At 48.3% G+C, this 22,006-nt stretch overlaps 4 protein-coding genes across 4 annotated transcripts; 2 read left to right on the forward strand and 2 right to left on the reverse strand.

Annotated features, from left to right (window-relative positions):
- Nucleotides 1-163: 163 nt before the first annotated feature.
- LOC128270170 (pseudouridine-5'-phosphate glycosidase) lies at nucleotides 164-10,169 on the reverse strand. The gene is made up of 7 exons (XM_053007576.1): nucleotides 10,075-10,169; nucleotides 9,824-9,980; nucleotides 8,856-9,218; nucleotides 8,325-8,661; nucleotides 8,126-8,259; nucleotides 7,907-7,966; nucleotides 164-313 (listed from the first exon to the last, which is right to left on the reverse strand). Exons 1-7 carry the CDS (start codon nucleotides 10,167-10,169, stop codon nucleotides 164-166), a joined length of 1,296 nt encoding a protein of 431 aa, XP_052863536.1.
- A 1,105-nt stretch (nucleotides 10,170-11,274) lies between these two features.
- On the forward strand, nucleotides 11,275-13,430 carry LOC128270171 (EF-hand domain-containing protein 1-like). Its single transcript, XM_053007577.1, has 3 exons — nucleotides 11,275-12,020; nucleotides 12,094-12,278; nucleotides 12,352-13,430. The coding sequence occupies exons 1-3, from the start codon at nucleotides 11,275-11,277 to the stop codon at nucleotides 13,428-13,430; spliced, it is 2,010 nt and encodes a 669-aa protein (XP_052863537.1).
- Nucleotides 13,431-13,912: 482 nt separating this feature from the next.
- On the forward strand, nucleotides 13,913-15,631 carry LOC128273997 (uncharacterized). The gene is made up of 4 exons (XM_053012081.1): nucleotides 13,913-14,089; nucleotides 14,146-15,189; nucleotides 15,257-15,459; nucleotides 15,522-15,631. The coding sequence occupies exons 1-4, from the start codon at nucleotides 13,913-13,915 to the stop codon at nucleotides 15,586-15,588; spliced, it is 1,491 nt and encodes a 496-aa protein (XP_052868041.1). The 3' UTR covers nucleotides 15,589-15,631.
- A 393-nt stretch (nucleotides 15,632-16,024) lies between these two features.
- On the reverse strand, nucleotides 16,025-21,677 carry LOC128270173 (uncharacterized). The gene is made up of 4 exons (XM_053007578.1): nucleotides 21,543-21,677; nucleotides 20,094-21,307; nucleotides 19,904-20,030; nucleotides 16,025-19,831 (listed from the first exon to the last, which is right to left on the reverse strand). The coding sequence occupies exons 1-4, from the start codon at nucleotides 21,675-21,677 to the stop codon at nucleotides 16,025-16,027; spliced, it is 5,283 nt and encodes a 1,760-aa protein (XP_052863538.1).
- Between the last annotated feature and the right edge of the window lie 329 nt (nucleotides 21,678-22,006).

Raw genomic sequence — 22,006 nt, forward strand, 5'->3', positions numbered from 1 at the left:
GCAGCGGATCGAGCAGCCGGGCCACCGGAACCACTAGTGCGTCCACCACCGCCACCACGTCCTGTGGCCCCGGTCCGGCAGTTGCGTCCAGTTTGTCATACGGTGGCCCATCCACGTCTTCGGGTGGCACTTCTTCGATCAAGTGTACCGTCGTTAACCGGCTTCACAACATTACGGCCGGGTTCGCTGGCGGTGCACCCAACGCTGGTGGTGGTGATGGTAGTTTCGGTGAGGCCGAAGGAAGTGCCCTCAACCGACAGCGCTCCCAGCAACGGTCGCGCATCACGTACGACCGCGAACAGGGCGTACGCTTCTACCGAGGCACGGAGACGATGGACAGCAACGATTGTGATTGTGAAGATATTTAGGTAAGGCGCTCTGTCCGTGCCGGTTAACCGCGCGCGAGCCACGCTCCAGAAGAGTGTAGAATATGACCAAAATCGGGTGCCGTCGAATCGGAACAGCTGTGAACAGGGCGTGAGTGAGTAGCGATACAATGTAGAACTTACTGTAGCACCACCCGGGCGTGGTTTGTGTGATTCCCTTACGTGGCGATTTAGACTTAGGACCCTAGAGATAGCGATAGCGCGTCGTGCATTGATGTTTGCGCCGTGTGACCGTTTTTAACTGAAACAAATAGGAACAACGTATAGCAAGCCTGCCCCGGAGTGGGTAGGCAAATCAAAATCAAAGCGCGTGGTGACCAGCTGCACCACGTTGCACAGCATTACCCCGTTACTAGCTACTACTAGGCGAGTCAGAAGTACTCGAAACATGATAGAGGGTAACAAATGACACAAAACACGAAACCTGTACATTCGTACCAACGTTTACGCGCTCTTCCGGCTTTCGATTGCACGGTGACGTCCCCGATGGGTCCCGGTCTGAAGGCTTGGATTTCGCAAGGAAAGGACTGAAACCGCGGACAGGCCGCTAAGAGGGGACGTATTGCGAATATGGCGCCTTTACTACACTCCCACCTCGTAGGTAGCTCAAAGTAGAAGACAACGACGAAAGCGCTCTGGCGCTACATTACAATGAGTACGAAGGAAGGGAGTCATAAACGGATCGGCGCGGGATCAAAAGTGCGGATTGCAGTTTTCAAGTCTCAAGCCCTACGCGAAAACCGTGCAACTCCCCACTGGACTCCCGTTGGTGCGCACCTCCGTCTGCAGTCCTTACGTTCTCCAACGAACCTACGTTTTGCAAGAATGCTACTCTCAGCGTTAAAATGTGCAACGTTGCAACGCTGCTAGCCGACCGAATGCAGCAAAACGGGCTCCAGAGCAAACGAAGTGCCCGATGCAGAAACGGGATAATTGTTCATTGAGCCCTTTATCATACAGTTAGGATTGGGTGCACGGCAATAGCATAGTTCCCGCATTCCCTCGCCATCTAATGGCCAACGAGGACCGTTTGGACAAAAACGCATGCAGCAGCATCCTAATTATATGGAATACGATGAAACGATTAGTCCTTGATTCTGCATCTGGCTGCCTTCGAGACGGGAGCATAAGAAAATGTGTTGAAATGGACTGAAATTCTCTCCCGGGGTGGCACATTCTCCGCGAAGTGTGCACTGGTAATACTGAATCGCAGGTAGAGCAATAAGCAAACCCATTTCCTAGTCATTCTAGCAGTAAGTGATAGTATAGTTAGACGCCGTGGAACCATCACCACACGCGGCAACAATATACGCTTTAACTACGCTAAGATAAAGTAGCTGGCACTTGTTCGTAAATTAATGTCAACAACCAAATCATTAAATCATCAATTCTTACATTGAGGCACACATTGACATGACTCTCTGGTCCACTGCGGTGCACTAGATGATTCTTTTCAGATACATTGCGGATTCAAAAATGGCCAGTACGCACCGAACCGCATGATAGATTGTACAGTACAGTTCTCGCATCCCCCTTTTGGTTGATTAAATTAAATTACCCTATAAAACGTAGCGTGACGAGCGTACGTTCCCCCGTCAGTTCACCGAACGGTAGACGCGAGTTAAATGAAATGACAATAATAACGCTATCGGCAGAGACGGATCTCTCGATTCTGGACAGCAGTTCGGAATCGAGAAAGGAAAAAGATTAACAATATTCAAATGAGTTAACAATTTTTTATCGGCACGCCTGGCAGTTGATAAACATTCGATCTGATTAAGCAAAAGCATTCGTTTCGTACGTTTCATTCGAATTCGTGCCGGCGCAGATAGAGGAGTGCATTAATTATTCCACACATGCTTCAACTTTTGTGACATCTCGACAAAGACTAATTTATTGGCGGAAAAGCACAAAAAATTAAATTCACATCACTTTCAGAGTGTTAAAATTGCCGTTGTGAAGAAATATTTTTAACTACAATTTTGTTTATTTTACCGCGAAGACGCCCGATTCACACTGCCGATTCCAGCGCATCGGCCGCAACAAAATTGAAACAATATTTTCGAAACCTAATGGCTAATACCAGGTTCCCTCAGGTACGATTGGCACAGCAAAAACTTTTTCCTAAATCTAATTAGCTCTACTCAAACTGACGAGAAGCAGTAACCGCGCCAGAGAAAGCTCTACTCGACTTCTTCAAGTACCACAGCACAAAAAAACCACGTCTATAATGTGTGCAATTTACACAAACTTTTTGCTGCAAACTTCAAACCAACCGTTCGCTAACTAAACCCTCTGTGACCGGTGCTCAAGACGCCGTTGCCGGTGACCAGAAGCAGCCAACGTCGAAGGAAGAAAATGAAAAATCCCGACAAACAAACTTCATTCTCTTTGCATGGCGATGCCCGCCTTCCGTATCATCCATTTCGAGCCCAGCCTCGTACCTTTGGTAAGGTTTTGCGCCCACTTTCCGCCGTGACTGGCATGTTTCTAACGACAACGTAAACAGGTTATATTCTCTCAAGTAATCCAAATCCCTGCAGTGGGCCGCCGGAAAAGGCGAGTGGCACCGTCGCCACGAGAAACGTATTTCTTGTACCAGGTGTCATTCCGGTTTCTATCCGGTATTCTTCGTTTGGCTGGCACTTGGCCGTAATTCGGTGGCCTGGCGTTGTTGGCAGACAAGCAATCAAATTAAATCCTTTTCCCGTAAATAGTATTTTTCCAAAAAGTAAGAAACAAACACATTTTGGTTACAATTCAACTACAAACTTTTCAATAAAAACTCGCAAAGCTCGTGTACTGAAATAATTTGGAGTTTTGTTGGATGCTTTCAGTTACAAAAAACAGAATACAGTATGACAACGAAAAATGTGAATATCCTTAAACGTTTAAACCGTAAAAATATGTGATCCAAACTTAATAGCACTTCGAGGCTCATCACATTGGCTCCATTTTGGAGCGAAACCCTTCACTCCGTTGCTAGAACGGTTACCAATGTAAAAACAATTAGGTAGCACACACTATCGTAGCACCGATACGAAACCGGACCTAACAAGATTTCGCTTCTCATGACAGGAGGACTACGGAGGACGACCAGATGAAAGAATCCAGATACGAATCGGTGAAGAAATCGGGAGCACTGCCCTGGCACAACTGAGCCAAACGCGTTGCTGCACTGTGGCAAACAGATTGGGGCAAGTGTTTCCGATTCCGTTCTGCTGTTCTATAATATCCCTACTCTCTCGGTTTCCTTTCCCGCCCCAGTATCGTAAGCCTGTTAACAATAATAGTCATTTAGGAGACTGTGCACATACGCACGCGAAATGGAGTATTCATATTAAACATAGAAACCATACCACATATATAGTAAAACGAAACGAATCGTGAACGGAGGGAATTGTTGCGTTGACGGCGTTGTGTATTCGGCAAGCGCTGGCCAGCTGAAGAATTTTTGTACATTTTTTTAACAACACACACCACCTTCGATGAATGATTTTCAAATCAAACATACAAAACGAAACAAAAGATAAACTCCTTCTTATGTTTACTCCTTAAAACTGAACGTCTCTAACTACTTAGATCCATTGTATATTTATATATCTCATTATAGATCCATTATATACACACATACAAATTTTCCCATGACCATCCAAGGCTTTCGGAACACACAATGCCCTCAGTGCAACGCTGTTGCTTCAATTGAAGATTGAAGAAAACGTGAAAAAAGACAAAAACAAAATTGCTTTGGAAGATTGCTTTAAACAATTGTACATAATTTTGAATGAATTATAAATCGAACAAAAATCGAGCCAGTGATGTAAGAGTTAAAAAGAAACCAACATGTTTCACTACCACACTTCAATATTAAATGATAGTACGTAGAGCAGTATGTAAGTCGATTATCTCGATTAGGGATTATATAAGATAAAGAGCTAGCAGGAACGGAAATGCAAGAATGAACACTAGCGGTCAGTGAGGCGGTTATGCACGGCATAATAAAGCAGCCTTTCTTTCCATTGGACACTTTGCTGAACGAAGCCGGAATTCGGTAACCGCATTGCGCCCTGTTTACGATCGCCCGGCAAAGTCATAATAAATCCTGCATGATTCAAAAGAAACTATTTTTAAATCCACTGCTGCTCACGTAAACAAGCGTCAATCTTGTCCGTATATGTAAATGAAATTTTCACGTAAGATCTGCAACCATGGTTTTACTGCTTCGAAAATTGCCCAAGCACAGGATGGTACGCGGTGCGCAGCAGTGCGGGGTGTCTTTTTAATACCAGCGGAGCTAGCGAAGAGCCCAAGCACTGTTGCTGTGAAACGTATCAAATTATGGGACCCACACTCGTTCTACCAGAAGATTTACGAATTTACCAGCAACATTGCACCTTGCCGTATGCCATTTTCTCCACTGATATCTGTCGGCCCCTCGTCTGCCTGTATTGTTCCTTATGATACTGACGTAAAAGAAACACTTCAACACGGTGGCGAATTCCGAGAGCGGCCCAAGCGACCCCCTTTAGATTCGAGAACCGCACAAACAAGCGCGAAAACAAGCGAAACACAAGAAGTGTAGACAATGTGCCTTAAGATGTACTTTCTGCTTTTGGGTTTTTGGTACACTGGAACAAAACTTAAAACGGATAGGTGAAGTGTATTTTTGATGCATAGGGAGCATTGCAAGCCCGCCCGCGGGGACAGAAAGGATAGTGTGTCTTTAAAATGAGATAATGTAAAGCATAAAGTGAGGCAGATTGCAATTACAAAAAACAATGCACATCCTTAATTTTTCCTCCCCTTTTATTGCAACCCGCTTCATGGCGTGCAGCGCGACACCTAAAGTCGCCCGCCGTATTCGTGTGCTGCTGCTACTGCTGCTGTATGTGCCCGATTGGTCGGTGGCCGAAAAACGGGGCCACCTCACTGAACGGAGTGCTGAGCGCAAACGAGAGAAGGTACCAAACGAAAATAAGGTAACAGTAGAAACATAATTACGGCGCTTCCACAAAGGTGAGCCCGGGAGAGAATTCTCAGAGAGTGCTTTTTAAAACGATTATGAAAGCATAATGTGGGAACCCCCAGTCACAAAATGCATCTTAAGTAGCGTGTGTCTATCGATCCCCAGTGGGCAGACGCTGTGAACAACGGTCTATAGATTCCATGCCATGAGGTGGGAGTGAGAAAAGGAGTGGCAACTGAAACGACCATCCATCAGCTGAGCGACGCGGAAACGGATACGTTTCAACGTCCAGGGTCCAGGCCCAGACGATGGTAAGAAAAAATATAATCCAGCGGCCATATCTTCGAAATGATATGTAACACTAGAACATAGGAGCTTTTGATCGGAATCCGAAACACACTCACGATCGACATGATATTTAGATAGCGGCTTTAATAATTTGTTGACTTGATTATTAAGATATTTCGATACCGAGAACAAAACGAAACGTAGATACAAAATCAAAAGAGAACGAGGTGCACCATATGAGCAACTATGTGAGGCATTAAAGAAGAAATCCTAAAAATTATAAATATAGTACTCAAAAGAAGAGAGGCCGCAAAAGAAGTAACCACGTGTAACGATGTAACAAAATCCTAAACCAAGTGATTTCAGTGAATTTCTTGAAACATTATTCGCTAGTGTAGAGTCTATAATGAATCGTTATGTTGTATTCTGTGTAGAATACAATTGCTTATTAACGTGCGAAGGTGTGCCACGGTGGAAGATCCGTGCGCGCAAAAGCAACACAAAACATTTATTATAAATCGAAAAGTAGCGGCATGGTGACAATTTTTTTTTGTTTAATAACCAATTAACCTTTTGCCTGCACTGTACGCGAAATAGGAGATGACACCAACAACCGGCAAGATAAACGAACTGTCCAATAAATTTGCCTATATAAGGGCGAAGAAAGAAATCCAACTCGCACAAGAATACCAGATGATAAACAGTTTGGCTGGCAAGACGGTTATGTCCAAATTAATTTAGCTTCACTAGCTATCAGCCGTTCAAAAGAAACTCAAAATAATCGTAATCGTTTAAATACATTCATCAATGGCAAACGTCGTCTCTCAGGCGGGGTTTGAATTGAAACTTGAAAGGTTACACTACAGTGCATGATAAGGAAAACCATCACGGTCCTAGTAGGCAATTCGGTAAAGGCAACCGAACGCCCGGCATTTCGGAATGGAAAACTACGAATAAATACCCTACCAGCTACAGCTATTAATCTTCATCTCATGTGTGAGCTTTAGATACCGTATCGGTTGGTATCGTTAGCGATTTCCCCATTGCTTTTGTCGCTTCATCTCACTTTTTTTCAAGCGCCATATAAGCGAGGCAGATACATGGTAAGTGCATCAGAAGCGAGTAAACAGTTTGTAAATTAAAGGTATAGATTTAAACTTAGCAGCCACGTTTGAACATCGGATAGTACGCAAGCGTGTAAAAACGATATGAAATTCCAAAATAAATTCATTACAATTTTCGATAATATAAAATAGCGGATTATGTGCCACACGCTAACCGAAAGTGTTGACCGACGGCATCGCGAGGTCACTGTAGCTCGGAACGAATAAAGTCATAAGCATTTGTTTTGTTTTGTTCAAAAATTCCGATGCGCCACAAACCAGTAAATGAACGAAAAAGAATAAGTTAATGCATTTAAGGAATGAGTGCGAAACGAAATACTCCTACACTTCGAATAAGTCTTTCATGTTTCAAATTATATGTTTAATGTTCGCGACCAAAGTACTCCCGGAAGAGGATCACCAGGAAAAGTAAAGTAAAGTAAACTTGGAGGTAAATCAAAACTGTCACACCAAAGTTGAAGAGGTGTGGCAAAATGTGCTAGCATCGGCAGCACAGGTACGTAGAAAACACATTTAAACATGACGTTAAAATAAAATGCTAACTACTGCTCGTTCATTCAAAAAAATATTCACTTAATACGAAATGATATAAACATACACTAAATAAACAGAAGGATGCAAAATTCCTCGAGCTAAACAGTACCGCCTGTTGTAATTATTGTAAACCTTACTTGAATTGATAGAGTAGCGAATAATCAAGAGAATGTTTATAGTCCAAGAATGTTCATATAAAACAAAAGAAGTCTCAAGTGTACCAGATGAGATAAAGTTTATAAACAACAATTACCACTAATATTAACCCAATTCCTAGGATGAAGGTAATATGAAACGGATCGGATGGGTCGAGAGAATAAGAACCAGAGATATAATGAAATCTGTTATCCTTAAAGTGATGTTGTACATAACGAAAGTGAAGGAAAAGAGAACAAACGTAACAAGCAAAACAAAATGCAACCAGGACAAAATAAAACGAAGAATTTGAAATAAAGACGAATGAAATATTTAATAATCCTTGATTCTGTGCCTTCTGCTTGCTAACGCGGTCCCTTTGGTTTGCTAACCAAACAACAATCTGTCTCCGTCTTTTAGAGGACAGCACCGGACAAAGAAGCAACAATGAAAGACGTCTGATTTCCACGTACCTTAAAGTCATCTTCCATCACGTTGATGCTAACGTCGATCACGGAGGCGCCGATGACGAGCTTGAAAGAAAATAAACATATTAAACGGAATAACGAAATAGTAGCACAACATGTGTTCGGGTGCTTTTTACAAAGCAACGAGAGCTGTAGAGCTAATTTGTGCGTGGTTTAAATTTGTTTTAAAATATATATTTATATCGAATCGAAATCCTAACTAACCGGAGCGCCATCGTGGTTCACTGGTGGCTTCGAACCACCGTCTGCATGACGGTGCGTTGAACCGTTCTCAAGTCGACTTAGTTCCACTGCTATTTGCGCCGCAACACTGGCGTTGTTTTTTATCAACGCCATATCTGTTGATGGAAGATAATTAAAAATCATCAAACAATTTAAAACCATAACGTTATTAGCTACTTACTGGCTTCGAGACTTTTGCCTTTTGTCAATTTCGAAACGGCTGCCAATATGAACGGCGTGACTTCTTTCCCTTGAATCTGTCTCTGCTGCGCGTCTTGCAGCGCCTGGTCAATCACTGAATCCATTTGGGTGCGATTCATGGCGTGGCGTTCCGGTATCGGGACACCGATCAGCGTGCCAGACCGCAAACCAAGCTGCCTGTTGATGTGCAGTACTTTCGCGGCCTCCACTGCGTCGACCAGGTTGTACGGAGCTTTGGACCCGCTGGTTCGAGTGTAGAATGCTGGGAAGTCACAATTATCGCACCCGATCGTTGCCACACACACACCTTGTGTTTCCTGACGTACAACGAAACATAGACTTAGATAGTGTTTATTTCAAAATTAATCTCGCAGTTTCTCAACACTTAACCCAAATCATTTATATTGTTGTGACTAAATGACGTGTCATGGTAAGTAAAATTTAAATGCTACCATCCAATCTGAAGCTCTTTAAGTGTTGAAAGTAAAATGTGATGTGGTCGTTAACTCACCAAATATTCCAATGTTCTCGGGATGTCCAGGATCGATTTCACGCCACTCGAAACAACCGCCACCGGGCATCGACCAAGCTCGACGAGATCAGCCGAAATGTCCATCGTCCGCTCACCCTCGCGGTGCACACCACCGATACCACCGGTCGCAAAGATCCGTATTCCGACGGCCTCGGCTACGAGCAGCGTACCGGCCACCGTCGTTCCTCCGTGCCGACCCGTCGCGAGGACATACGCCATGTCGCGTCGAGAAGTTTTCAAGGATTCGCTTTTATCTGTCCCTGCCAACAGCCGCAGTTGATCCGCTCCGAGACCCACTTTTATGCGGCCCCCCACAATAGCGATCGTTGCTGGAACGGCACCCTGCGGAGGCAACGTAAAACAAATACACCTTCATGAGCATGTTGCGTCCCACGGACACCGACATTGAAACGTTGCATTTTATAATAAGGATTAAGGTGAACTTGTGCAGGGCGCGGCCGCAGCATCTTCTGGTCTAATAACTCTGCAGGCATTGACGGAACCTCCCACATACCGTAGTGGCCGCAAGAGTTCACATAATACTGAAGCATCAAATGAAGAATTACAACAGCAATGGGCAAGGCTGTGGCTGCATACCGTCTAACCCGTGCTGCAACTGATGCTGAAATTTAGTTTTAATTGAATATTGCGGTTTGTGTAGATGCACTGGTGCCGGCACAGTCGCCACAGTGACCAGTCGTCGTTTCCCCTTGAAAATCAAGCACACATACAGGAAGGCACCTTCCTCCCTGCCGTGGTCTTGTGGTTTGCGGTGGTGCTGAAAGTTGAAACTCTGTTAGCAACCCGCCAATTGACGGCGCGCTCTACGCCGCCTGGAGTATTGAAACTAGAATTTTGAAGAAGTACCGACTCCTGCACGACGGCAGCCATCATCAGAAACGTTTCTGCGTACTGTTACTAAACACGCCAATGAAACAAAGCCTTACCTCCTGGCGCACAATTTGTTCTACCTCCAGCGCCGTCTCCAGATTTTGCGGATACGGCATACCGTGGGTTATGATGGTTGATTCTAGTGCCACTACCGATTGCGGTGCTTCGCGCAGTGCTTCCTGAACTTCCGGGGCAATATCGATTAGGGACGTGCTGTTGAATGTTGGTGAGATTGGATTGAAAGGACCAAACGGTGAGTTGCAAAGTTTCCTACGATTCAAAATGGACGCTCTAAAAATTTTCATACCTAATTGAACGATTACTAGAGAATGATCCAAGGCCACTGAGGAAGCACCTCCGGGAGGAAGACCGACGCATTAGGGAGGCCGATAAGCGGAACATGTTTTTTTCTTTCACTTCTACGTCACCGTACAAATACTGTCTAAGAAGAATAGGGGAGAAAGTTATGCAAAAGAATACATAATTCGTTTCAAATTGTGTCCATCGCTTTTTATTGTTACGTTCGGAGAAGTGCCAGCAGAGCCGAACCGACGTAAATTGAACGTGAAGGAAGGCCGGCCCATTGTGAAAGATTAAACATAATGGATTAACAATGGCGTTTTCGGTGTTTCGTCGGGAATTGAAAGGTGCTGTGCGAAATTGCTGTAAACTTTTAACAAAGTGCCCCTAAAGTCAACCTTGAGGGAGAGATTGTTTTGTATTTTCGAGGGCAGATTATGGAAAGAATGCTTTAGGATCAATGCATTGTCCCCGCTGTCGTCCGTAATGGACCGTTGAACGATTATGTTCTATGGTTTTTTAGTTGATTTTTACTGTTCTCCTACCTTTCCTTTTAATTGCTTTCGAGAGAAGAACTCGTTGCAATTTTAGTATTCCAGCGAAAGCAAAATTACACATCGATTTCTATTTGGACATCAATCCATTCTCTTTCGGGTAAAAATATGATGAAAATGATTACTCATTTTGGACTCAACTAGCTTCCTTGAGATGATTTTGAATATTTTGAGAAAATGTTTCATGTTTAAAAACGGTCCTCTCTCAAAAGCATTAACCGGTGCCTTAAAATTAACTTCGCTAACGAAGCATTTGGTAAGGTACTCCATTTCAGAAACACAAAACAGTAATTAGTTAGTTTTTTTTACCATTTAACAAAAACTACTAGAATCCAGCTCAAGCCACTTTAGGTGAAGAGTTCAAGTGTAGAAGATATGGGACATGAGAGTCTTTGCGTCGGAATAACTCTTTACGAGCGCAACAGGTGAAACTAGAAACGGTAGAAACGCTCATGCGCACTCTCTTTCGAACCACAGCTACCATCGACCGTAACGATGGTTTCAACACCATAGAAACGATGCCGCTTGTTGGTTAGTTTCGAAAGAAAATAAAATGCAACGTACCAGACGCATAATTTTTAAGACACACTTTGCGAAGCGGTTGAAAAGTATCGGTACGCAGGATTCGAAACAGGGGTCTCCGGGAACAGACCATGGAGGGACTGCCGAAACTGCCGGGCAACGACTTCGCCAACCGACTGCGTCAGAAGCACCACGTACCACAGAGTTTCAAGTACATCAACGGTTACCCGATTCCGGTGCGCCCCGAATGTGGTCTTGGCGGTGAACGGCTGCACGAGGATTCGATCCAGTTCTGCTCCACCGGGAACGGCAATGATACCGTGCTGTACGATCCGATCCTTACGTACGGCCGAGTTCGCCACCTGCCCGTCAAACCCTACCAGCCTCACTTTGTGTTGTTCGACCAGAAAACGCTCAACTTTAGTGCGTTTTTCCGGCAGGCGGTACCGGAGTCGGCCACTGAAACGTACCGCATCCGGTACGTGAACATACTGTACTTTCTCGAGGATGACACCATGACGGTGCTGGAACCGACGATCGAAAACTGTGGCTACCCGCAGGGTCGGTTGGTACGACGAGGCAGAAAGCTGAAGGTTCCGGCCGAACGCGATGAATTCTACACGTGGAAGGATCTGAACATCGGCATCAACGTGGAGATGCATGGCTACGTGTTTCACATTACCGATTGCGATGCGTACACGAAAGAGTTTCTGCTTAGCAACGGCATTGAGTTAAACGAAATCGAACTGTTGCCACCGGATCCGGCCATGAACGAGCGCTCCATCAGCCAGCGTCAATCGTTCCGCCACCACAAGATGTACCCGGCGACGGACGATAAGTTACGGAAGTACCTCGAGTACCAGGGCAAGGTGTTGCAGTAAGTGCCACAACGAAGGGCAATCTGCTGATTACGATAATTGGCGTAATGATTCCATGTTCCGTTTCCCCAGCTTCGACTGCGTGCTCGATGACCGCGACCGTGAAGGTGGCGAGCTAATGACGTACAAATTGTTCTACTATCTCGAGGACGATACCGTTTCGATCAAGGAGCTGAAGGAGAACCAGGAAGGCCGAGACTACTTTCCGATGTTGCTACGGAAACAAAAACTTCCGAAAAACTGGAAAGAAAATCCCGGTAGGCACGATGGCTTCTTATGTTGTCGAAAACCACGTCCCGTACTAATGTGACTTTGGTCGTTGCTTTTCAGTGTCTCATCCATCGATATTCGTCGAAAAAACGGACCACGAAGTGTCGGAGTACTACTCCCCGAAGGACCTCACCGTGGGTAGCACCATTTTCGTGTACGGCCGCAAGTTTCTGCTTCTCGACTGCGACGGTTTTACGCGCAGTTACTACGAAAAGGCACTAAAAATCGTCCAACCAGGCCGCGTAACGTTGGATGCCCCTGCACCACGCACACCGCGCTTGGATGTTCCGCAGTACCTTGGACTGGGTACACCGGAGGATTCACTAGCATCGCACCACAGCCTGGTGCCGAAAAGTCCGAAGAAGGATGTTGTGACATATCTGGTGAACGTGAACAAATTTCTGCGGTACGGTTGTGTGCTTGATACGGCCCATCCGGAGGACAAGGTGCGCCGGTTCGTTCTGAGCCTTTCACTGGCCGATGGCACCATCCAAATCATGGAAACGACCATCAATAATTCGGGCATCCGCGGAGGGCGTTTCCTTTCGCCACGCAAAGTGTGGCTTCCGGGGTGCGATCCAAACGAACCGTCGTATTACACGGCCAAGGACCTCTACATCGGCGCCACGATAGTGGTCTTTGCGCACCGGTTTCGCATCGTTAGCGCCGACCTGTACGTATACCGGTACATGCAGGCCCATCCGGAAATGTTTGCCCCGATCGCGATCGACAGCGTGCGCAGCTACCTTTTGGCCGAGGGCCACCTGAACGACGATTTGCGCAACGCAACGGATGAGGAGTACCGGAAACTGATGGCCGAGACGTCCGCTGAGCCACCCGTTGATGAGGTACAACAAAGGCTTGCCGGGTTCGAAGTATCCAAACCGGGAGCGACATCACCCGTACCCGTCATCGCATCGTCACCGGCCCCGAAACCAACTGAACCAGTGCAACACCCATGTCCGCATCCGATCATACCGGACGAGGAAATAAGGAAGGCGTATCACACAAACGAACCCGAAGATTTGGCCCTCCAGGCGTACCGCGATTCTGAAGCTAATCCGACGCCAGCGTCACCAACGCATTGTGACGCCAAAGGCAAGAAAACTGTACGTTTCCAGGACTCCGAGGACTATTAAGACTTACCGTTTTGGCGTTCAAACTCTCGAAAAGGATGTTTCACTACACACACACACATGCACATATACACACGACAAGGACTTTTCGCACCACAAACCACACCGCACTACGAAACGCACACAGCTGATCATCAGCTGACACTGACACTACGCCGAATGTTTTGAAACCGGCCGGCTTGTTTATCTTATCGCTGTCAACCACCGTTTGCGAAGTGTAATATTTATCATCCAAATTAGGTAACGTGAAAAAGGTGCTCATTTCGATATTCTGAGAACGAAATAGGTGCGAATTTTTGTCTTCAACCACCAAAACAAGATAAATAAATCTGCGTTACAAGTTGTTTCTGGACTTTTTGACGGAGGTCGTCAAGCAGGGCATTGCTGTTTAGGTATCGAAATCGTTACCATGGCAACGAATTACACACAACGAATAAGGATGAGCAGAGACCGTATTCCAATCAATGCCAACTCCTGGCATCGGGATGGACGAAAATTTTCGCAATTTTTCGTTTACCGCTAGCGGACCGGTCGGATTTACGTCGTCACGCTCCGAGGACATCGACGGGAAGCGACCGACCCGGGAGTGCGGTGTGGACCCACGACCGGTGCCAGCATGTTCCGATGCAACGACGGAACCGAAGGAAAGAAAGGAGATGGCCGTAAGTGTTGCCTCCTCGGATCGATCGATATTGTACTGACGCAATCGCGTTTGCAGACACAAACCATCAGCGCACCGCGTACAGGAAAATTTTCAACCTACGACGACTCCAAGCTGGCCACCTTCATACGAAAGGTACAACCGATAGTGGACGAAGAGCTGTCCTACGGTATGACGCCGCTGTTCGATTGTAACGACAACCCGTACGACGCATCCTTCGACCGGTACCGTGTTCGGTGTCACCAGGAACTCACCGTAAAGCTTCACGACCTAGCGACACAGGGTGATGGAAGACCATTTACAGCCGGTGCTGCCGCGTGGCTTTCCATCTGCACCCGTGACGCGCCGCTTCTGGTGATTGCTTGCAGTCCCAGCCACGATGCGTGGTGTGACCATTTCGCGTCCATCGTAACCGTTTTCAGTCCCACCCGCAACCGGTATGGGGGTTCGGTGCAGTGGGCGGAACTTTGCAGCAATCCGGTGAAGGCTTGCATCGAATCGCTCGAGACGAACCCGTTCAATCGGGACATGTGCGCCGGTGGAACCGTAGCGGGCGATGTCTACATCTGGCAGTACGAGATGAATCGAAAAAACGAAAGGAATTCTTTTACCGAGCTGCACTCCGAGACCACCGACTGTGGAAAGGTGGTCGACATGGCGTGGGCACGGTACAGCCTAATGTCCAAGGCCGACCATGCGCTGCTAACGGCACACGGTGACGGAACCGTTATCCAGTGGCGTGTTGGAAAGACCATCGTGAAGGACAAAATCTTTAAACTGTCTTCGCCATCGCCGACGTTGGCCAGTCTGGGGAAAGCTCTCATATTGACTCGTATACTGGCCACTTCGAACGCGGAGTTTGTTGTCGGCTGTGCGGATGGTTCGTTGCTGCTCTGTTCCACCACACAGCTGCTGCCTCTCGGTGGCTCCAATGGTCATGGTGGTGGGAAACTGAATTACTTTTCTCCTGCGACGGTGGAATTGAAAAGCCATTCGTTTGCCGTCACGAGCTTACAGAAGATCCTGAACCGCCGCCAAGAGTTGCTCATTAGTTGTGATCTTACGGGAGAGGTGTTTTTTCACGACATTACCGACGCCATCGTAAGTGGACACGCGAAGGTGGTGGTCTGAACCTTCCAGATTGTAGTAGCTCTTATTTTTTGCACAGAACTCCACTCCAACGCTGATCGTTAAGATGCCACTTCCGTTCAAGACACGCATTGTCTGCACCGGCGACACGGAGTATATCTTCTCCCCGACCGCAAACGGACTGCTGGAACTGTATCGTATTGGCAGTGGGCAGGTGGACAGCATCGAGCCGTCTTTACCGCTGAAAGGAACACCAAATTTAATTGAAATGACAGCCAACGGGTAAGAGCCTAAAAAACGATCGTAGAACGAGCAACAAATTTCATACCTCCGTATCTACACAGGAAATGGTTGATCACCGGCACGTACAATGGCACCTTCATTATCTACTGCGTGGAAATGGATTACTAAAAGTAGGAATCACATCCCAATGGATTGCTCATATCAACACCGTACCTCAGTGGATTGACGATCGGTTCCATTCGAAGAGGCACCGATCAACTTTACTGACAACTGAACAATGTTATGATCAGGAATATAAAAACTAGAAAAAAGTGAATCAACCTTTTCGTGTTAACTTGGAAATAGAACATACAATGAATTTATTTTCACTAAGGCAGTTACACCTATTAAACATAGTCAATTTCTACATTTTACCTCTCGTATAAATGCAATTATTTCCCTCGAGCTGGTTCCGTAATAAACTAAACTGATTACAACAACTTTGAATTGCTTTATAAAATAGTCAAACATTGAACTACGATAACAAACAATTTCTTCCTCTTTTTCTTCACTGCGCACTGCACTTTGGGCTTGGGCCGCAAAGCTGAGAGCAAGTTGTTGGGAGTCACTGTGTTTTCCGCTCAAGCCTCACGTCGGGTATCGCTAGCTTCCCTTCCGAGCTGCCGGATGACGAGCTCCAATGGACTGACGAGATGCGAGATTCGCTAGAAAACAGTGCACCGCCGGTAGTCACATTGCTTAACACCTCCTGGCCAGCGCTGTCTCCGCCAGTAGGTGCCCCTCTCGGATGCCCACTGGTGCCACTGGTAATCGATTTGCTGGCCACCGGTGTCGACGTACGCTGCACGTTCCGGTCCGATGCTTGCGTATGCGAAAGAAGCTCTCCCTTCGGCGATGGTGTTCGGCCGCCGGAACTCGTTACGTTGCTAAGGTCTAGCAGTGAATGTAGCAGTGTGCTGTGCGAAACGGGACTGGACGAAAGTGAGGACTGCAGCGTTCGGATCAGCAGTTCGCGTTGGATGAATTTCGACAGATTCAGTGGCCTACCGCAACTGCCGTCGGTTTCCTGTGGCTGCAAACCTTGACGACGGTCTTTGACAGCTTCAACCAACGACATCGAAGAACTGGTGCTCGAGTTATCGGTTCCATGCGGGTGTTGCTGCTGTTGATGCCGGCGTAGCATGGATGACAGCCACTGTAGGCCGGAAACACGCTCCAGATCAGGACCGAGGGAAGTAGAGAGCAGCTCCATAAGTTCTCCGGGAACTTCGCTACCCTCGGAGGCTGGTGCTGGATTAATCACATGAACTTTCTGCGTCGAAGGCCCCTGCTGGCCACTGGCCTGATCCGAAAACGGGGTCGATCGGTTGGAGTCGTCGAGTGAATGATCGAACGGTTTCATGACGATGTTCAATTTCCGCAATTCAGCCACCACATCGGGCAGCGTTCCGTCACTTCCGTTAGCCTCCGACGTGGAACCAGCGTGATCTTCTGTGATGTCAAAAGCCGGAGCTGGACCAGCAAAGCGACGATACTGCAACAGATTGGTGAGCGCCCGTTCGCCGGTTACGTTTAATCGCAGATCGGCCGTGTCGTTGGTCGGTACATTCTCCTGCTCCGTTTGGCGGACGTACTCCTCAAACACTGGAAACCGATCGTAGCCGAGATTTGGAACCGAAAGGTCAGCCTCCGCGGCAGCCTCGGTGAGCAGCTTGTTGCGGGCTTCTATCAACACCTGTTCCGCTCGGCCATCCGGCGGACGGTCTGGGCCGGACGCCGAAAGCGATGATACGTTCGCTTTCGTCGTGGCCGCAGCCGGTGTTTCGACCTCGGGAATGGTAGACAGCTCGTGCATCGGAGCTTCCTCCAGGTGTGGACTGTAGCGAGTGATCGCAACGGGTGGCGCTGGTGCTGGTTGTGCTCTACGGGCGACCCCATGTGGCACTTTCAAGGCCGTGGCACCCTCCCAGAACAGCGACGGTGGAGGTTTGGGAATGTCTTTCAGGAATGGTTCGAATGGTGGCGGCTCTTTCGCTTGGCTCCCTTCTTCGGACGGGCTTTCGCGGATATCGGAAGCCGTTAGAGGACGCGACATGGCAATGCCACTGTCCTTGCTGAGCCCGATCTGTTTCGAGGAGATTATGTTATCGATCTCCTCACTGACGGGATCATCAAGCTGAACGGCTGATGGCATCGGTGGTGATGGGATCGGTTGTGTAACAGGTACCGCTGGCGCGGGAACGGGAGCAGCCAGTTGCTGATTGGGAGCACCGGAAGAAACCGTGCCCGATGGTCTCCCTATCGACGGCGGCAGATCCATGTATTTGGTAGACGATTCTTGCTGCTCGAACGAAGACAAACTGTCCTCGATCAGTCGCCGTTTCTCTTCCCGCACTTGCGAGATCATCTGCGACAGTTCCGCGATCCGCTGACTGCCCCGTTCGGTTAGCTGCGAGTATCGCTCCAGTATTTCCTGCTCCTCATGATCGCTCAAATTGATCACTTCAACGTGACCCTGAGGGGTGATGATCTTCGCTAATCTGGCTGGTGGATCGCGTTTGGGAGATTTGAGGATAGATTTCAGAGACGTCGCTTTCACTGGGTTTGGTTCCTGGGCTCGTGGTTGAATCGGTGCGCCAAACGATCGAGGTGCTACGATCGGTTGTTCGGCCACGGCACGTATAGGAGCGGGAATCATAACAGTCATTGGTGTCTCTGTAGTAGCCTTTTCGGATACTTTCCTTTTGGTCTTTGGCTTACTTGCATCCGTTTTATCGCGGGTCTCATCCTTCCTATCGTTACCTTTTCGCATTGCATGTTCCCTACGCTTCAGTGTGCTCATCCATACGTCCTCTACCCGGCTTACCTCCGGATCTATTATGGTATCGTTCCGATCGCCCTCGATCGTGCTACGATCGTTCCGTCCCGCACCACTACTGCTACTAACTGACTGATCAGAGTGCCGTCGAAGTGTGTCGTCAATCTCCTGCAGAAAGTTGTAGTTATCATCGATAAACTTTCGCAACCGAGCCGAACGCTCAAGATCGTCGCTCGTTGGTGCAACCACGGTACCACCACTCCTGTTGGCGCTAACGTTCACAACCGAAGCGTTCGGGGTGGAAACGGTGCTCGAACTAACGCCGAGTTGATCGATCGATTGATGAGACATTCCCAGCAACCGTACAATGTAGCGCATCAGATGGGGATTCAAATTTGTGCCCGGTCGTGCCGTCGCCAGAGGTACCGCTGCAGGGTTTGTGTCCCTTTTACGTAACTGATGTTTTGGTTTACCCGTTACGGGACGCGATGAATGCGCGTGTTCCGGCTGAAGCTTTTCGAGAAGATGGTTGATCTTCAGTTGACCAATTTTGGGTGGCAACGAACGGTAGACCGTCGACGATGTCGAAGTACTGCCGAGCGAGAAATCACCTTCCGTAACCTGTTTGACGGTCGGTTCCGCCCCTTTCGGGTGCTCCACGATCGTCGGTTTGGCAGGCGGAGGATCCGATGATTCGATGCTCATCTTTTTCAGGGATTTGTTTAACATTTTGTTCTTCTTTTTGTGCTTCAACTTTTTGGTGCTTGGTTTTTCATTTACGGTGATGATGATTTTTACAGGAATCTCGGAACCGGAAATACCACTCACTTCACAGCTGCTGCTGCTGCCGCTACTGGCAGTACTGGCAGTCGACGGTTGCTCAACTTCCACCTCGATCTTATCCTTCTGACCCTTCGCAGCGACATGTACCGTTGGTAGTTTAGGGTGTGTATCCCGTTTACTGGTCCGCTCTTTTTCCTTCTCATCACCGGGTCGTTTTTTGCGATCTAGCATGGCCATCTTCTCGCGTAACTCGCGTCCCAATGCCTCCACTTCACGCTCGCGCTGCTGTAACAGTTGCTGCTGTGCGGTCAGTTCCTCCTGGCGACGTTTCAACTTTTCCAACTCCACTACTGCTGCCGTCCCATGGCCACTGTTGTCCGCGGTACGTTCCGCATCTAGTGCCACCTTAGTGGTCGCTTTGTCGATCTCCACCGTCAGCAGCTTCCGTTGTTCGTTCAATTGCTCCAAAAGTGCTTTCAATTGCGTGATTTTGTCCAACCCAGTGGCATCTCCAACATCAACTCCTGGTGCCTTATCTACCGGCAAAGGTATCGCTGGCCGTTCGAAGGTTCCCAACACAATTGAGGCGCAGCTGTCGCTGGAAACGTTGGCATTGCGACTGCCCTCGGCCACGTTTATTGCGGCCGGATGCGCGGTCGCCCTCGCGGAGTCATCCTGCGGTTGACGAACCACCGGACATGTCACCAGCGAACGATGGCGAAGTAAATTTTCTATCGCTTCGCTTGCTTTACGTTGTCGCGCCGCTGCTTTCTGCTTGATCACCGCCTCAGTCGGATGACTTTTACTGGGCTGCAAAGGAAAACCGGAAAACAGTCGAGTTAACCCGAGATCGACCGATCATGTCACCGATTGGTCACTTACCCCTGCTAGACTTTTTAACCTATTCTGCTCCCTCGTCAGGTGGTCGAGTTCGTGGGACAGTTTTTCGTAATCCTTTCGTATTTGCTGCTTCTCAAGAGCCGGCTTGCCGCGATCCACTGTGGGAATGCTGTAACGATCAACGTAACGATCAATGTTTATCCGCCCGTTCTTTCGAGTCCCCCAAACATACCTTCTTGCGTTTGCTAATTCCTGCTGCAGTTTTTCGTACCGATTCGCTTCTTCCATAGCGTTCCGTTCGTCCTCTCGGTGCTCTTCTCGCCGCACGAAGGCAATCGGTTGATCGTACTCCTTCCGGAAGCGGGTATTGTGATCGTAATACTGCACCTTCGTGTCCGCCCCGTACGACACCGACGAACCGGATGTCGGACCGCAACTGCTTGTCCGACGTGCTTCCGTCGGTAGTGCGGCTTTGCCACGTTTCACGATCGGCTTCTCGTGGTTTGAAGCTTTCGGCTGCGGTGCAACCTTTCGCGGCAGCTCATCGTCCGTTTCGGGGACCCTCGGAGTCGGACGCAACGCATCGTCGTTCGTCATGACTGAGCTCGTGGGAAAGGAGAGGGTATTGTACTCGCTGAGATCGTCAAACTGAACAGCTTTCTGCGTTCCACCACTGCCGTACGGTCCTTTCGACGTCGTCGGTTGTCGATCGTCCTGTCGCTGTTGTCGACGTTGTTGAATGAGGTCGGAAATTTGCGTAAACGGCTTCAATCGTTGCGGTGGCACCGATTGGCCATCGGCGCTGGGTGAGGTAAAATCGGTCGCACTGTACCGCTTGCCACCAGCCGGCACATTCTCCTTGTCGGCCCTACCTGTGATACCGCAAAGTTCGTCATCTTCAAAGTCCGAAGAAATCGAAGCAACGGCACGTTCCTTGGCCAGGCTACTTTTTCCCTTCGTAAGACGAAACTGTTCGAACGGACTAAGCGTACCGGTGGGCCCGGTGGCCAATTCTTGGGCGTGCGATTTACTGGGCCCAGGAATGGGCTCTGGCTCTGGTATGGCGATGGTCGTTTGAACTGCAATCGATTTCGATGGGACATACTTCTTTTTCTTTTTCGCTTCATTCGCCGCTTCTTTGCGATCCCGTTCGCGGGCAACCGTTTCTTCCGCGTGCCGTCCGCGCTGCAAGGCCACCGCTTGCTGCGCGGCGCGCTTTTCCTCAAACCAAACTGAACACTCTTCCGCGGCTTCGGCCGCTTTATGCGCTTCCCCGACCTCACTGACGCACCGCGCATATTCGGTCTGCAGGTGCCGGATTTGTTGCCTCTTCCACACTTGCACCTCATCGCGCTTCGTTTTCTCAATTTTGGCCAACTCTTTCTCCTTCGCTTGCTGGTAGCCCTGGCGTACTTTGGCGGCCAGTTCTTTTGATTGTTGCCGAACCTACGCGCACACCGAACAAACGTGGGAAAAAGCGAAACAAAATAAGACTTCCAGACAGAAACACAACCCCGAAATTCAGAATTGACCTCATTACGTCACCACACTCAAGACAAAAAAAATGCTGGTGGTCAAACATTAAAACGAGGTCATCCCTATGGTCGCAGTTGGTGACGGTCAGTCGTCAGAAGGACTTTGACATCATTCCCCTTCCCCCCACGCCACACGCCTCACGCACCTGCACCAACCGACGGATACGCAGCTTTTCGTTGGCCGCTTTTCGCACCGTCTCCAGATCGTCCAGCGGATTTCGGAGCCCATCGGCGATCGGCGACGGTGGCCGAATTTCGTGTACGGTCACGCTAACGGACATCTTGAGATGGTGCGTCGTTCACGGACGCCCCTACGGCACACAACTCGCGATCGTAGCTTTTGCAGCACACTTGAACGACGCAGCGATGGAAACTCTTTTGCACATTTTAACACACGAATTCATAATACAACACTGTTTTTACACTGTTTACCGGTCGCAGCGCATCTTTTCGTTTAATGTTTATGAATTTTTGTTGCCATGTTCCTAACGCGTCCTCGCTCTCGCCTTGTGTGTGCTTGGGTTGCTCGGTTGCTCCGTTTGCACGCTTGTCTGCTGCAACGGAACGCGAATTCAAGAATGACAGTTGTGGGTTTGTTGCTAGAGGGCGC

Source organism: Anopheles cruzii, chromosome 3, assembly GCF_943734635.1.
Source record: "Anopheles cruzii chromosome 3, idAnoCruzAS_RS32_06, whole genome shotgun sequence".
Taxonomy (NCBI): Eukaryota; Metazoa; Arthropoda; class Insecta; order Diptera; family Culicidae; genus Anopheles; species Anopheles cruzii.

Coding starts and splice junctions, on each gene's coding strand:
- LOC128270170 (XM_053007576.1), bottom strand. CDS start 10,169: ATGTTCCGCTTATCGGCCTCCCTAATGCGTCGGTCTTCCTCCCGGAGG. Junction 9,219..9,823: donor AACAAATTGTGCGCCAGGAG/GTAAGGCTTTGT, acceptor TTGCCTCCGCAG/GGTGCCGTTCCAGCAACGAT. Junction 8,662..8,855: donor CGAGAACATTGGAATATTTG/GTGAGTTAACGA, acceptor GTTGTACGTCAG/GAAACACAAGGTGTGTGTGT.
- LOC128270171 (XM_053007577.1), top strand. CDS start 11,275: ATGGAGGGACTGCCGAAACTGCCGGGCAACGACTTCGCCAACCGACTG. Junction 12,021..12,093: donor TACCAGGGCAAGGTGTTGCA/GTAAGTGCCACA, acceptor CCGTTTCCCCAG/CTTCGACTGCGTGCTCGATG. Junction 12,279..12,351: donor AAACTGGAAAGAAAATCCCG/GTAGGCACGATG, acceptor GTTGCTTTTCAG/TGTCTCATCCATCGATATTC.
- LOC128273997 (XM_053012081.1), top strand. CDS start 13,913: ATGGACGAAAATTTTCGCAATTTTTCGTTTACCGCTAGCGGACCGGTC. Junction 14,090..14,145: donor AGGAAAGAAAGGAGATGGCC/GTAAGTGTTGCC, acceptor TCGCGTTTGCAG/ACACAAACCATCAGCGCACC. Junction 15,190..15,256: donor ACGACATTACCGACGCCATC/GTAAGTGGACAC, acceptor TTTTTTGCACAG/AACTCCACTCCAACGCTGAT.
- LOC128270173 (XM_053007578.1), bottom strand. CDS start 21,677: ATGTCCGTTAGCGTGACCGTACACGAAATTCGGCCACCGTCGCCGATC. Junction 20,031..20,093: donor GAATTAGCAAACGCAAGAAG/GTATGTTTGGGG, acceptor TGATCGTTACAG/CATTCCCACAGTGGATCGCG. Junction 19,832..19,903: donor GGTTAAAAAGTCTAGCAGGG/GTAAGTGACCAA, acceptor TTTCCTTTGCAG/CCCAGTAAAAGTCATCCGAC.